The sequence below is a fragment of the Capricornis sumatraensis genome, chromosome 20 (assembly GCF_032405125.1).
Source record: "Capricornis sumatraensis isolate serow.1 chromosome 20, serow.2, whole genome shotgun sequence".
NCBI lineage: Eukaryota > Metazoa > Chordata > Mammalia > Artiodactyla > Bovidae > Capricornis > Capricornis sumatraensis.
In genome coordinates, this window is record NC_091088.1 from 63,634,095 (window position 1) to 63,651,181 (window position 17,087).

At 42.0% G+C, this 17,087-nt stretch overlaps 1 protein-coding gene across 1 annotated transcript; it reads left to right on the forward strand.

The window, feature by feature from the left end:
- Positions 1–16,157: 16,157 nt before the first annotated feature.
- LOC138096894 (vomeronasal type-1 receptor 4-like) lies at positions 16,158–17,087 on the forward strand. The gene has a single exon (XM_068993138.1). It carries the CDS (start codon positions 16,158–16,160, stop codon positions 17,085–17,087), a length of 930 nt encoding a protein of 309 aa, XP_068849239.1.

A 17,087-nucleotide genomic window follows, 5' to 3' on the forward strand; every position in this document is an offset into this window, starting at 1 on the left:
TTTCATAGATCACATGTGACACCTTCAGGTCCTGGATATTGTTTTCTGGGAGGTTTTTGATTCAGTTCAATTCAGTTCAGTTGTTCAGTCGTGTCCAACTCTTTGCGACCCCATGAACTGCAGTACACCAGGCCTCCCTGTCCATCACCAACTCCCAGAGTTTACTCAAACTCATGTCCATTGAGTCAATGATGCCATCCAACCATCTCATCCTCTGTCGTCCCCTTCTCCTCTAGCCTTCAGTCTTTCTCAGCATCAGGGTCTTTTCAAATGAGTCAGCTCTTCACAGGAGGTGGCCAAAGTATTGGAGTTTCAGCTTCAACATCAGTCCTTCCAATGAATATTCAAGACTGATTTCCTTTAGGATGGACTGGTTGGATCTCCTTGTAGTCCAAGGGACTCTCAAGAGTCTTCTCCAACACCATAGTTCAAAAGCATCAATTCTTCGGCACTCAGCTTTCTTTATAGTCTGACTCTCACATCCATACGTGACTACTGGAAAAACTGTAGCCTTGACTAGATGGACCTTTGTGGACAAAGTAATGTCTCTACTTTTTAATATGCTATCTAGGTTGGTCATAACTTTCCTTTTAAGGAGTAAGTGTCTTTTAATTTCATGGCTGCAGTCACCATCTGCAGTGATTTTGGAGCCCCAAAAAATAAAGTCTGATACTGTTCCCACTGTTTCCCCATCTATTTCCCATGAAGTGATGGGACTGGATGCCATGATCTTAGTTTTCTGAATGTTGAGCTTTAAGCCAACTTTTTCACTCTCCTCTTTCACTTTCATCAAGAGGCTTTTTAGTTCCTCTTCACTTTCTGTCATAAGGGTGGTGTCATCTGCATATCTGAGGTTATTAGTATTTCTCCCAGCAATCTTGATTCCAGCTTGTGCTTCCTTGAGCCCAACATTTTTCATGATGTACTCTGCATATAAGTTAAATAAGCAGAGTGACAATATACAGCCTTGACATAGTCCTTTTCCTATTTGGAACCAGTCTGTTGTTCCATGTCCAGTTCTAACTTTTGCTTCCTGACCTGCATATAGGTTTCTCAAGAGGCGGGTCAGGTGGACTGGTATTCCCATCTCTTTCAGAATTTTTCACAGTTTATTGTGATCCACACATCAAAGGCTTTGGCATAGTCAATAAAGCAGAAATAGATGTTTTTCTGGAACTTTCTTGCTTTTTTGATGATCCAGCAGATGTTGGCAATTTGATCTCTGGTTGGTTTCTCTGCCTTTTCTAAAACCAGCTGAACATCTGGAAGTTGACAGTTCATGTATTGCTGAAGCCTGACTTGGAGAATTTTGAGCATTACTTTCTAGCGTGTGAGATGAGTACAATTGTGTGGTAGTTTGAGCATTCTTTGACATTGCCTTTCTTTGGGATTGGAATGAAAATGGACCTTTTCCATTCCTGTGGCCCCTGCCAAGTTTTCCAGATTTGCTGGCATATTGAGTGCAGCACTTTCACAGCATCATCTTTCAGGACTTGAAATAGCTCAGCTGAAATTCCATCACCTCCACTAGCTTTGTTCGTAGTGATACTTCCTAAGACCCACTTGACTTCACATTCCAGGATGTCTGGCTCTAGGTGAGTGTGAATGATCACACCATCGTGATTATCTGGGTCGTGAAGATCTTTTTTGTACAGTTCTTTTGTATATTCTTGCTACCTCTTCTTAATATCTTCTGCTTCTGTTAGGTCCATACAATTTCTGTCCTTTATCAAGCCCATCTTTGCATGAAAATTTCCCTTGGTATCTCTAATTTTCTTGAAGAGATATCTAGTCTTTCCCATTCTATTGTTTTCCTCTATTTCTTTGCATTGATCGCTGAAGAAGGTTTTCTTATCTCTCCTTGCTATTCTTTGGAACTCTGCATTTGAATTGGTATTATCTTTCCTTTTCTCCTTTGCCTTTCATGTCTCTTCACAGCTATTTGTAAGGCCTCTTTAGACAGCCATTTTGCTTTTTTTAATTCAAGATTGTCTATTTCTTCCCAATTCAGTCTTTTTTAAAATATAAATGTATTCATTTTAATTGGAGGCTAATTAAAATATTGAATTTGTTTTGCCATACATGAACATGAATCCGCCATGGGTGTACACGTGTTCCCCATCCTGAATCCCCCTCCTCCCTCCCTCCCCATACCATCCCTCTGGGTCATCCCAGTGCACCAGCCCCGAGCATCAAACTGTTTCTAGAAATTTGGTCAGTTAAGTGGAAATAGATGGAGTAACAGTGAAAACAGTGTCAGACTTTATTTTGGGGGGCTCCAAAATCACTGCAGATGCTGACTGCAGCCATGAAATTAAAAGATGTTTACTCCTTGGAAGAAAAGTTATGACCAACCTAGATAGTATATTCAAAAGCAGAGACATTACTTTGCCGACTAAGGTCCGTCTAGTCAAGGCTATGGTTTTTCCAGTAGTCATGTATGGATGTGAAAGTTGGACTGTGAAGAAAGCTGAGCACCGAAGAATTGATGCTTTGGAACTGTGGTGTTGGAGAAGACTCTTCAGAGTCCCTTGGACTGCAAGGAGATCCAACCAGTCCATTCTGAAGGAGATCAACCCTGGGATTTCTTTGGAAGGAATGATGCTAAAGCTGACACTCCAGTACTTTGGCCACCTGATGTTAAGAGCTGACTCATTGGAAAAGACTTTGATGCTGGGAGGGATTGGGGGCAGGAGAAGAAGGGGACGAGCGAGGATGAGATGGCTGGATGGCATCACTGACTTGATGAACGTGAGTCTGAGTGAACTCCGTGAGTTGGTGACGGACAGGGAGGCCTGGCGTGCTGCGATTCCTGGGGTCGCAAAGTGTCGGATATGACTGAGCGACTGAACTGAACTGAACTGAAGTGGATTTGGGTTTTTTCTTTAAATTTTTTCAGACATTTGAAGTAGGCCTGTATTGATATAAAGTTTTCTCTTAGAACTGTGTTTACTGTGCTCCATCAGTTTTGGAAAGTTGTGTTTTTTTCTCATTTGTCTTCTGGTAATTTCTGATATACTCTTGATATCTTTTGAACCTATAGAGAGGGTAACAGGCAGGAAGGCCAGGGGTCTCCAAATGGAGGAAATAGCCTGCAAGTGTCAGACATTTTTATCTCTCTTAAACAGCAGGAGGAAACAAACTTTTTTTTCTTCTCTATACAAATTTAAAAGGAGGTTTCTCTTAAAATACTGTGTTGCCATAATAACACCTGGTTTCACCTGAAGTTAACTATTCTCAAACCTTGAGATAACCAATGCTTTTTTCTTATGGAAATGTTTGTCTTAAGCTATTTAATGTACTATGCATTTACCCCAAACTCTGTCTTCAAGTCAGTTCCGCCTAATGGCTCACCTACTTGACCAACCAGTATGTTATACTCAGATATTGTTCCCCTAATCTCTGTAAACAAAACTATTTGTATGGTAATCCACCCTTCTACAAGATTCAAGTTAATCATTTTTATGGCCTGGGATGAATCCTCTAGTGTCAAGATTATCCCAAAATGCATCTTATGGGTGAGGGGCCTGGTGCCATTCTGAGTTTTCAGGCATTCTTTTCTTTCATTAACAGACTGTTAGTGACTATATAACATCCAGCTGAAGACTAGCAGAGGGGTACTCTTTCTGCCCCTTTCTGATGCCTATGTCAGCAGCTTTCTCTATCTCCTTCATACTTTAATAAAACTTTATTACACAAAAGCTCTGAGCAATCAAGCCTCGTCTCTGGCCCCGTATTGAGTTCTTCTTCTCTGGAGGCCAAAAATCCTGGCGTTTTTGTGTCGTTCAACAACAACCTTTCACTATCATATTTTAGTAGTGTGTTGTTTAGTCTCTATGTGTTTGTCTCTTTGCAGATTTATATCTGAGGCAAGTCTCTTGCAGGAAACATAGTGAAGGAACTCGTTTTTTGTTTTTAATCCAGTCAGGTGCTGGAACAGAAACCCTGTGGGTCGGGCCCAAGGTGAATCTCTTTCTTCTAAGCATGTGTTTTTCCTCTCCACACAGTGGGTCCATTTCCCCAGAGGAAGAAGACCTCTGAATCAATTGGGAACCATGGGCAGACAGGGGTCTGATGCTCTGCCTATGTAGGTGCCAATGGCTGTGCTGTCGCAGCCTCAAGTGCAAGTTCCCATTGTCCTTCCCAGTTGAAGACCGCTCCCTGTCTTTGCAGCCCCCACCCTGTCATGGAGCTGCTCTTTACAGCTTGCAGGAGCTCTGTCCCAGAACCAGGTTGCTCTGCGTCCTTTGGTGAAGTCTTCTCTCTGGTTGTAGGCGCCCAGATCCAATGGCATGGATTGAGTTGGGCAGAAGCAGTTGCTGTGTTCAGGCTGGGCACATGAGTAGGTGGTAGGTGGTCGTGGGAAACTCTGCAGCCACTAGATCAGACCTCTCTGTCTTGTCTGGGCAGAAAGTCCCTTGTGTCTCTAAACTTTCCCCATCCTCTGTCACTCCTGCACTGTTGTGAAACTGCTCCTCAAGGTAGGCTGTTCTTTGCATGTGATATCAGGGAATGAGCTGTAGTGAAATAGCTGTCATATGATCTCCAGGCTGCTTCTGGGGGGTTGCTTGAATTAACACCAACAGTGGCTGCCACTGCTCCACCCAGGCTCTGCTCTGGCTGTGGGTTACCTCTGTGTCCCTCTGTCGACTCTTCCCTCACAGTGACTGCTCCAGATACAGTGCCATGGAGGGAGGAGGACTCGTGTGTTCTTCTCCCTGGGGCTGGGGTGTGTGGTGAGTTGGTTGTGGGAAAACAGCAGCTACTCGAGTAGACCTCTGTCTTCCCTGCCTCATGGGCTAATCAATGTGTGCTCCTCGTGAGCATAGTCCTACCTTCCTATAGCTCTTCTTCTCATCCCAGCCCTCCTCCCACCAGACAATGTGGCTTGTGTCAAACACACAGGACCCTAGGACTGGGGTACCCAATCTGTGGCTCACGCTACTCCCTCGCCAAGGTATCCATTTCTCTGAGTTGTCAGCCATGGGTACAGTTCCTGGCTCGATTGCCCAAGGATAGATCATATATTGGAACACAAAACAAATCTCAACAAGTTTAAGTAGAAATCACATATATCCTATATTCCACTCACAATGGTATGAAATGAAGGAGCCATCTTTGAGAAGAGAACTAGAAAAGTGAGAGGGGAGTTTACAGCAATATGGGCCCACCTAAAGAAAGAAGGAATATCTCGAATAACATTCTAGCCATACACCTAAAGAAACTAGAAAAAGAGGAACAAAAAAGCCCAAAGTCAGGAGAATGAAGGAAATGATAAAATTAGTGTGGAAATAAATAAAACAGAGACTAAAAATACAGTAGAAAAGATCAATCAGGGCCTTCCCTGGTGTTCCAGGAGCTAAGTCCATTGGGACTCCATGCTCCCAGTGCAGGGGGCCTGGGTTTGATCCATGGTCCGGGATCTTGATAGTACATGTGACAACTAAGATTTCACATGCCAAAACTAAAGATACCGAGGGCCACAACTAAGACACAGTGCACCCAGATAAATAAATAAATATTTTTAAAAAGACCAATCAAACTAAGAACGGGTTCTTTGAAAAGGTAAACAAAATTGAGAAACCTTTAATTAGACTCACTTTTAAAAAAGAGAGAGAGAAGGTTCTGATCCATAAATTATGAAACAAGAAGAAAAAGAGCAATACTTACACAAGAATACAAATAACTGTGACAATATTGTGAACATCTATCTTTGCCATCAAACTTGGACAGACCAGAAGAAATGGATCCATTTTTAGAATCATACAACCTGAATCATGAAGTAGAAAAGCTGACTAGACTGATCACTCATCCAGTGCTTGAAATAGTAATAGAAAACTTCCCCAAACAAAAGTTCAGGACCAGATGGCTTCACAGGTGAATTCTACCAAACATTCAAAGAGTTAATACCGATGCTTCCCAAGCACTTCCAAAAAAACTGAAGAATAGAGAATGCTTCTTACCTCATTTTATGAGGCCAACATCACTCTGATATCAAAAGCACCAAATGGCAATATATATAAGGAAAATTACAAGCCAGAATCTCTCATAAACATAGATGCAAAAACCTTCCACAAAATATTAGAAAATTGCATGCAACAATATGTTGAAAGACTCCTATGGACCCACATTCAGCTTGGTAACATCTACTTGTGCCGGAGTCCAGCTCCAGTAGCCAGGGATTCAGCCTGAAGGGGTGGGCGGTGTCAGCGAGAGAAACAGGCAGCCTCTCAATTTTCTTGGACTGCCTGTTTATTTCAAGCTCATGATTCTCTTTTATACTTTTACAAAAGCATTAGGTCAGAGGTTTGATATTTTTAGTTCCCAGAGACCCAGATTTATTTTTCTCCAAAAATCATTGTTACCCCTCAAAAGGAGTTTCTTCCTCAGTGATTCTCTTATCTACTTTTTCTCATGTGTCCTTGTGAATACACTGTAACTCATGCTAATGTCTGGGCCGCATTACCACATTGCTCAGTTTAATTCTTATCTTTTTAAGTCCTGTTTGCCCCTAGTATCCTAAGCTCAACTATTTCTTCTAGCTAATAATATCTCTAAATTCCCTAATTTCTATAAGCTATAGTAGAATATTGTAACATTACAGCAATGCTTAAATCTTTAGCTTCTAACTATTTTAATTATTCCTAAGCCCTAAGTTTAGCAAACTCCTTTGCCATAAACACTTTTCTCACAAATAGGCTTCAGATAGGAATCCCTCCCATGGTCTCAAGCTGCGGCCTCTGTGCTCACCCTGGAGCACTCTTTTGTAAAAGTCCTTGAACAAATGTCAGTGATTAACTTTATGAATTATTCTTTGAGCACAGCTGCAGAAGGCTTTATGCCTTCTCCTGCTCCTCTCAAAAACATTAAGCATCTTAATATTCTCTTCAGTCAACTCAGCCGAGGAAAGGAAAAAACAAATCAGAATCACAAAGCCTAACTCCTTCATTCTGGCTCCATGCCTATGGAACAAAGGGAGGGGGTTTAGGGCCGTGCCTCTATTTTGTCAGTAATGCCTAACGTGGCTCCCGACATACTTGTAGGAAGGAGGAGCTGGAAATGAAGGACGTGGCAGAGGACCCATTCATTAATTCCACAATTTGTCATCTAATCATAGCTTCCCTGGTAGCTCAGCTGGTAAAGAATCCACCTGCAATGCAGGAAACCCCCGTATAATTCCTGGGTCAGGAAGATCAGCTGGAGAAGAGAGAAGCTATCCACTCCAGTATTCGTGGGCTTCCCTGGTGACTCAGATGATAAAGAATCTGCCTGCAATGCAGGAGACCTGGATTCGATCCCTGGGTTGGGGAGATCCCCTGGAGAAGGGAACGACTGCCCAATCCAGTATTCTGGCCTGGAGAATTCCATGGAGAGAGGAGCCTGGCAGTCTACAGTCCATGGGGTCTCAAAGAGTTGGCTACAACTGGGCAACTGTCACTTCACTTCATATCTGACACATTGTTTGTTTTTTCTTTTTAATTTATTTTACTGATATGTAGTGCTGATTTACAGTATGGTGTTAGTGTCTGCTGTACTACAAAGTGATTTAGTGACTTTTTTTTTCATATTCTTTCCCACCATGGCTTATCACAAGATATTAACTATAGTTCCATGTGCTATGCAGTAGGACATTGTTCTTGATACATTCTGTATTTAATAATTTTCATCTAATAATCTCAAACTCCCAATCCATCCTTCCCCCACCTTCCCCCTTGGGAAGCACAATTCTGTTTTCTATGTCTATGAGTCTGTTGTTTTTCATAGATAAGTTCATTCGTGTCATGTTTTCGCTCACTCAGTTGCTTCAGTCATGTCGAACCCTTCAGACTGCAACCTAGCAGATTTCTCTGTCCATGAGGATTCTCCAGGCAAGACTACTGGAGTGGGTTGCCATGCACTACTCAGGGAATCTTCTCGACCCAAGTAGTGGATCAAACTTGGATGGAACCCATGTCTTTTTATGTCTCCTTCATTGGCAGGAAGGTTCTTTACCACTAGTACCACCTGGGAAGCCCCAATATTTTAGTTTTGATACATAAATGATATCACGTGGTATTTATCGTTCTCTTTCTGGCCTACTCCCCTTAGTATGATCATCTCTAACTCTATCCATGTTGCTGCAAATGGCATTATTTCATTCTTTTTATGGCTGAGTTGTATTGCATTGTATACATATACCACATAGTATTTAATCAGTCAGGGTTACTTTCTAATTTCAGCCAGGGGAAAAATATCTTGCTTATTTAAAATATCCTCAAAACTGTTTTAAAAGCACATACAGTAAAGGAGGAAAGCTAAAATTTTGAGGAAACAACACTCAACAGCATTCTCCCTCTTCCTCCACAATATCAGCCATAGGATGTGAACTCGCAGGGTCAGGAAGGAGAGGCTGTTTACTAGTGTCCAGTAATGCAGGTGTTGGGGAGTGATGTCAGCTCATCGTGTTCAAAGGCCGCTGTGTTATTCAATATTTGCTATACCTCGAGGTGATGGAATTCCAACTGAGCTGTTTCAAATCCTGAAAGATAATGCTGTGAAAGTGCTGCACTCAATATGCCAGCAAATTTGGAAAACTCAGCAGTGGCCACAGGACTGGAAAAGGTCAGTTTTCATTCCAATTCCAAAGAAAGGCAATGCCAAAAAATGCTCAAACTACCGCACAATTGCACTCATCTCACATGCTAGTAAGTAATGCTCAAAATTCTCCAAGCCAGGCTTCAGTAATACGTGAACTGTGAACTCCCTGACGTTCAAGCTGGTTTTAGAAAAGGCAGAGGAACGAGAGATCAAATTGCCAACATCCGCTGGATCATAGAAAAAGCAAGAGAGTTCCAGAAAAGCATCTATTTCTGCTTTATTGACTACACCAAAGCCTTTGACTATGTGGATCACAAGAAACTGTGGAAAATTCTGAAAGAGATGGGAATACCAGACCACTTGACCTGCCTCTTGAGAAATCTGTATGCAGGTCAGGAAGCAACAGTTAGAACTGGACATAGAACAACAGACTGGTTCCAAATAGGAAAAGGAGTACGTCAAGGGTGTATATTGTCACCCTGCTTATTTAACTTCTATGCAGAGTACATCATGAGAAATGCTGGACTGGAAGAAACACAAGCTGGAATCAAGATTGCCGGGAGAAATATCAATTACCTCAGATATGCAGATGACACCACCCTTATGGCAGAAAGTGAAGAGGAACTAAAAAGCCTCTTGATGAAAGTGAAAGAGGAGGGTGAAAAAGTTGGCCTAAAGCTAAACATTCAGAAAACGAAGATCATGGCATCCGGTCCCATCACTTCATGGGAAATAGATGGGGAAACAGTGGAAACAGTGTCAGACTTTATTTTTTGGGGCTCTAGAATCACTGCAGATAGTGACTGCAGCCGTGAAATTAAAAGACACTTACTCCTTGGGAGAAAAGTTATGACCAACCTAAATAGCATATTCAGAAGCAGAGACATTACTTTGCCGACTAAGGTCCGTCTAGTCAAGGCTATGGTTTTTCCAGTAGTCATGTATGGATGTGAGAGTTCGACTGTGAAGAAGGCTGAGTGCCAAAGAATTGATGCTTTTGAACTGTGATGTTGAAGACTCGTGAGAGTCCCTTGGACTGCAAGGAGATCCAACCAGTCCATTCTGAAGGAGATCAACCCTGGGATTTCTTTGGAAGGAATGATGCTAAAGCTGAAACTCCAGTACTTTGGCCACCTCATGAGAAGAGTTGACTCATTGGAAAAGACTCTGATGCTGGGAGGGTTTGGGGGTAGGAGGAGAAGGGGACGACCCAAGATGAGATGGCTGGATGGCATCACGGACTCGATGGACGTGAGTCTGAGTGAGCTCTGGGAGATGGTGATGGACAAGGAGGGCTGGCGTGCTGCGATTCATGGGGTCGCAAAGAGTCGGACACGACTGAGCAACTGAACTGAAATGAATGAATTGATTCAAGGTAGGGAATTTCCCCCAATTATCTGTGAGCCCAATGTAATTATTTCAGTTCAGTTACTCAGTCACGTCCAACTCTTTGTGACCCTACGGACTGCAGTCTGCCAAGCTTCTCTGTCCAGCACCAACTGCCAGAGCTTGCTCAAACTCATGTCTATCAAGTCGGTGATGCCATCCAAGCATCTCATCCTTTCGTCCCCTTCTCCTGCCTTCAGTCCTTCACAGCATCAGGGTCTTTTCCAAAGAGTCCAATCTTTGCATCAGGTGGCCAAAGTATTGGTGCTTCAGCTTCAGCATCAGTCCTTCTAGTGAATATTCAGGACTGATTTCCATTAGGACTGACTGGTCTGATCTCTGTGCAGTTCAAGGAATTCTCAAGAGTCTTCTCAAACACCACAGTTCAAAAGCATCAGTTCTTCTGTGCTCTGCTTTCTTTATGGTCCAACTCTCACATCCTCACATCACTACAGGAGAAATCATAGCTTTGACTAGATGGACCTTTGTCAGCAAAGTAATGTCTCTGCTTTTTAATATGCTATCTAAGTCGATCATAACTTTTCTTCAAAGGATCAAGCATCTTTTAACTTCATGGCTGCATGACCATCTGCAGTGACTTTGGAGCCCAAGGAAATAAATTTTGTCACTGTTTCCATTGTTTTCCCATCTATTAGACATGAAGTAGTGGGACCAGATGCCATGATCTTTGTGTTTTGAATCTTGAGTTTTAAGCCAGTTTTTTCACTCTCCTCTTTCACATTCATCCAGAGGTTCTGTAGTCCTAGAGTTCTATAGTTCTTCACTTTCTGCCATAAGGGTGGTGTCATCTGCATATCTGAAGTTATTGACATTTCTCCTGGCAATCTTGATACCAGCTTGTGCTTCATCCATCCTGGCATTTCGCATGATGTAGTCTGCATATACGTTAAGTAGGCAAGGTGACAATATACAGCCTTGACGTACTTCATTTCCAATTTGGAGCCAGTCCATGGTTCCATGTCCATTCTAACAGTTGCTTCTTGACTTGCATGCAGATTTCACAGGAAGCAGGTCAGGTGGTCTGGTACTCTCATCTCTTGAAGAATTTTCCAGTTTATTGTGATCCAGACAGTCAAAGGCTTTATTGTATCCAATAGAGCAGAAGTAGATGTTTTTCTGGAACGTTCTTGCTTTTTCGATGATCCAGCAGATGTTGGTAATTTATCTCTGGTTCCTCTGCCTTTTCTAAATTCAGCTTGTACATCTGGAAGTTCTTGGTTCACACACTGTTGAAGCGTGGCTTGGAGAATTTTGAGCATTACTTTGCTAGTGTGTGAGATGAGTGCAATTGTGTGGTAGTTTGAACATTCTTTGGCATTGCCTTTCTTTGGGATTGGAATGAAAATGGACCTTTTCCAGTCCTGTGGCCACTGCTGAGTTTTCCAAAGTTGCTGGCGTATTGAGTGCAGCACATTCACAGCATCATCTTTCAGGACTTAAAATAGCTTATCTGGAATCCCATCACTTTAGCTTTGTTCGTCGTGATGCCTTCTAAGACCCATTTGACTTCAGACTCCAGGATGTCTGGCTCTAGGTGAGTGTGAATGATCACACCATCGTGGTTATCTAGGTCGTGAGATTTTTTTGTATAGTCTTCTGTGTCTTCCTGCTACCTCTTCTTAATATCTTTTGCTTCTTTTAGGTCCATATCATTTCTGTCCTTTATTGTGCCCATCTCTGCATGAAATGTTCCCTTGGTATCTCCAATTTTCTTGAAAAGATATCTAGTCTTTCTCATTCTATTGGTTTCCTCTATTTCTTTGCATTGATCACTGAGGAAGGCTTTCTTATCTCTCCTTGTTATTCCCTGGAAGTCTGTATTCAGATGGGTATATCTTTCCTTTTCTCCTTTTCCTTTATCATCTCTTTTTTTCTTAGCTAGTTGTAAGGCCTCCTCAGACAATCATTTTGTCTTTTTGCATTTCTTTTTCTTGGGGGTGGTCTTGAACACTGCCTCCTGTACAATGTCACCAACCTCTGTCCACAGTTCTTCAGGCATTCTGTCTATCAGATCTAATCACTTGAATCTGTTTGTCACTTCCACTGTATAATTGTAAGGGATTTGATTTAGGTCATACCTGAATGGTCTAGTGGTTTTCCCTACTGTCTTCAATTTCAGTCTGCATTTGGCAATAAGAAGTTCATGATATGAGGCACAGTCAGCTCCTGGTCTTGTTTTTGCTGACTGTATAGAGCCTCTCCATCTTTGGCTGCAAAGAATATAATCAATCTGATTTTGGTGTTGACCATCTGGTGATGTCCATCTGGTGTAGCGTTGTCTCTTGTGGTGTTGAAATAGGGTGTTTGCTATGACCAGTGCGTTGTCTTGGTAAAACTCTGTTAGCCTTTGTCCTGCTTCATTCTGTACTCGAAGGCCAAACTTGCCTGTTACTCCAGGTATCTCTTGATTTCCTATTTTTGTATTCCAGTCCCCTATGATAAAAAGGATGTCTTTTTTTGGTGTTAGTTCTAGAAGGTCTTGTAGGTCTTCATAGAACCGTTCAAATTCAGCTCCTTCAGCATTGCTGGTTGGGGCATCGACCTGGATTACTGTGATATTGAATACTTTGCTTTGGAAATGAACAGAAATAATTCTGTCATTTTTGAGTTTATACTCAAATACTGCATTTCGGACTCTTTTGTTAACCATGAGGGTTACTCCATTTCTTCTAAGGGATTCTTGCACATAGTAGTACATATAATGGTCATCTGAATTAAATTCACCCTTTCCAGCCCATTTGAGTTCACTGATTCCTAAAATGTCGATGTTCACTCCTCCCATCTCCTATTTGACCACTTCCAAAGTGAAAGGAACTAAAAAGCCTCTTGATGAAAGTGAAAGAGGAGAGTGAAAAAGTTGGCTTAAAGCTCAACATTCATAAAATGAAGATCATGGCATCCAGTCCCATCACTATATGGGAAATAGATGGGGAAACAGTGTAAACAGTGTCAGACATTATTTTGGGGGGCTCCAAAATCACTGCAGATGGTGATTGCAGCCATGAAATTAAAAGACACTTACTCCTTGGAAGAAAAGTTATGAGCAACCCAGATAGCATATTCAAAAGCAGAGACATTACTTTGCCGACTAAGGTCCGTCTAGTCAAGGCTATGGTTTTTCCTGTGGTCATGTATGGATGTGAGAGTTGGACTGTGAAGAAGGCTGAGTGCCGAAGAATTGATGCCTTTGAACTGTGGTGTTGGAGTAGACTCTTGAGAGTCCCTTGGACTGCAAGGAGATCCAACCAGTCCATTCTGAAGGAGATCAGCCCTGGGATTTCTTTGGAAGGAATGATGCTAAAGCTGCAAATCCAGTAGTTTGGCCACCTCATGAGAAGAGTTGACTCATTGGAAAAGACTCTGATGCTGGGAGGGATTGGGGGCAGGAGAAGAAGGGGACGACAGAGGATGAGATGGCTGGATGGCATCACTGACTCTATGGACACGAGTCTGAGTGAACTCCAGGAGTTGATGATGGATAGGGAGGCCTGTCATGCTGTGATTCATGGGGTCGCAAAGAGTCGGACACGACTGAGCGACTGAACTGAACTGAACTGAATATATCTTGATTCATGGATCTAACATTCCAGGTTCCTATGCAATATTGTTCTTTGCAGCATCGGACTTTACTTCCATCACCAGTCACATTCACAACTGGGCTTTGTTTTTGCTTTGACTCCTTCTCTTCATTCTTTCTCAAGTTATTTCTCCACTCTTCTCCGGTAGCTGGACAGCCTCATGTAAATTAGTGAAGTCAAATCACACCCTCACACACAAAAATCAACTCAACATGGCTCCAAGAGTTAAACAGAAGACATGATACCATAAAACTGCTAGAAGAGAACATAGGCAAAACTTTCTCCAACGTAAATTGCAGGATCACCCTTGGAAGTCCCAGGATCAAACAGACAGACTCTTACAGTTTGTATTACATTTTAGGTCTGCCTTAATAAAATACAAAAGCCTGGGAGGTTTAAACATAGACAGTTTTCACAGTTTTTCACATAGATAGTTTTTCACAGTTCTGGAGGTTAGAAGTACATGATCAAGTTGTCTGTGTGTTTGCTTTTTGTGAAGCCTCCTACTTGCATTTCAGATTTTCTTTTAATTTTGCACTGATGCACTGGTTTTTAGTGGCATATTGTTTCATCTCCAGGATGGTCCTGAATTAAGTATCTGATAAAATCACCAAGCCATCAGATCTAGGTGCTTTTATTTTATAACTATTTTCAAACCCTCTCTCTTTTTTCTATTTTTTTTGTTCTGCACCCAATTCTTATCACAGGGTTCAATAATAATAAAGAATATTTTCCTGCAAAATTTCCATAATAATTGGCTTTGGATTATGAAAATGAGTCTAAATTGATAGAAACTGTGCCAGTGGTTCCTATCGTGAGTTCTTGATGATGTTCCTCTTTTCCTTTTGTCTCTCTGAATATACTTCCCAGGTATTTTGTCTCATTCCATTTCTTTACCAATACTTTCATTGACGGTTCCATTCAATGGTTGAAGGTGAGGAAAGTACTAGTATTGGCAGAGATGCATCTCAGGAAAGTGAAGAATCCAGAAGGATGCAAATGGTTTGTGTCAGTTCCTAATGTGTGTGATTTCAGCATTTCTTCCTCGTGAGACCATCACCTTCAGGGATCATGGAAAAGAAAATGCCTCTCAAGGACAGCCAGTTGTCTCCAAAGTGTGCTAACTAGAAACTTGTAATTGTTTCCAGTAATTAACAACTGAGAGAAAAGTTTCCAGAAATGTTCTCAGCTCCCAGGCCTGCACTCGCATCGCTGCTGCAGGTGAAATGATAATTGCAGTTTTGACAGGATGGGAGGGGAGGACAGCGTCTCAAACGCATTTGTCAGGATCTGGCTGCCTCCTTCTCACACACATACTGGGTATAATGGCCATCCCACTGAGCCATTGTCCTGCCAGCTGGAAGGTATGTTCATTGTACTTTCATCTGAGCAGCAGAGTCTGTGAGAGAAAGGCATATCAAGATTCTGGGTAAGTGATCAGATCAGAAAGAGACACAAACACCAATTTGTTGACATTCTAACAAATCTAGTATGTCAGGTTATGAAAGACACAAGAATACATGCTTTACAAGTGCTAAATTTTGCCTCTGTATCTTGTATGTAATGTCAATTGCAAATATTAATTCATTGCTAATATATTCACTGGGCTCAGGCAATAACATACTGGTTCAGTATGTGATTAGACAATAATTTTGTTTTGTCGTAAACTGTTTTATCACATGCTAGTGTTTATGCCCTAAGGTTTATTGCCTACATATGATTATTCAAACATTTCTGTAATGTATGTTATTTTAGTTGTGTTTCTGTCATAGGAACAAAAGAGTCTTTCTGTTGCCATCCTCACAGTGAAGCATTCTCGTCTTCATGACATTGCCTTGTTCTGAGGCAGGTTCCTGCTGTATTCTACTGCCAGCAGTGATGTTCAGGTATTAAGATGCTAAGACTTTATCCATAATACGAGGTATCATAGAAAAAAGCTTTACAAATAAATGGAATCACATTATATGAAAATTACAAAATACCACATGTCTACAATCTAGAGTTGTGAAATCAAAATCAAATATAGATCTAGTTTATTATATGCTTGCAACTAACTAGCTGTTTGGCATGGCTGGTGATCAGTGCACTCTTTTTTTTGTCTTTGGCCGTGCATCAAAGTTCATGGAATCTTAGATCCTGGACCAGGGATTCAACCTGGACCCTCTGCGATGGAAGGCAGAGTCTTAATCATTTAAGCACCTGGGAAGTTCCTCAAACCACTGTCCAATGGGATTCAGTCTTCACTCTGCAGTAAGAAGCAGATTTGACAAATACCTAACCTGTCTGGGTAGAGGTTACACTTCTCTGTATAACTAAGGTCCCTTCAGTTCCTGCCTAATAAATTTGTGAAGAAGAAGTGATCACATGAGTATCTTCAGTAATTAATTTTACATATTAGTTCTCTTTAAATGTTATACATAGAACCCTTTAAAGGCTGCTGGTAACAGAAAACACAAGAAGCAAATATTTCCAAGTGGGAACTATCGTTAAGTGGAGAATATTGGATTACAGTTGACACGATGCATGTAGCCCATGCCTCATATTCCCATGCAGGACATTCTAACTCACAAGTACCAACGACTGTGAACTGAGAGGATGGCTGGCAGCTTTTTCATAATAGGCATGATCATCTTAACACAGACCGTGGTTGGAATCCTGGGGAATTTCTCACTCCTTTGCAGTTATATCGTCCTTCACGTCACGGGTTACAGGTTAAGGTCCACAGATTTGATCCTTCAGCACCTGATTGTGGCCAACTCCTTGGTCCTCCTCTGTAAAGGGGTCCCCCAGACAATGGCAGTGTTTGGGTGGAAGCATATCCGCAGTGATTTTGGCTGCAAACTTCTCTTCTTTCTGCACAGAGTGGGGAGGGGAGTGTCCATCGGTAGCATCTGCCTCTTGAGTGTCTTTCAGGTGGTCACGATCAGTCCCCGGAGCTCCAGGTGGGCAGCACTGAAAGTAACAGCTCCCAAGTACACTGTTCCCTCTATTTTCCTGTGTTGGATCCTGCAAATGTTGGTAAATGTAATTTTTCCTTTCCATATAACTGGCAAATGGAGTGACAAAAACATCACAAAGGAAAAAGATTTTGGCTACTGTTCTTCTGGTCTTACTGACAAAACTCAACACGCCTTGCATGCAGCATTGCTATTATTCCCTGATGTTTTATGTTTGGGGCTCACACTCTGGGCTGGCAGCTCCATGGTTCTCATCCTGTACAGACATAAGCAGCAGGTCCAGCACGTTCGTAGGACCGACACCTCCTCCAGGTCCTCCCCTGAGTCCAGAGCTACTAAAACCATCCTTCTCCTGGGGGGCACCTTTGTCTACTTTTATATTCTTTCCTCCGTCTTTCAAGTTCTTCTGGCTCTTTTTGATCAGCCCAGCCGGTTCCTTGTGGATATCACTATAATCATTGCAGCATGCTTCCCTACTGTCAGCCCCTTTCTGCTCATGAGCCAGAACTCCAGTGTACAAAGGCTCTACTTAGCCTGGATAAGGAATGCAAAGTCCTTACTATTATGA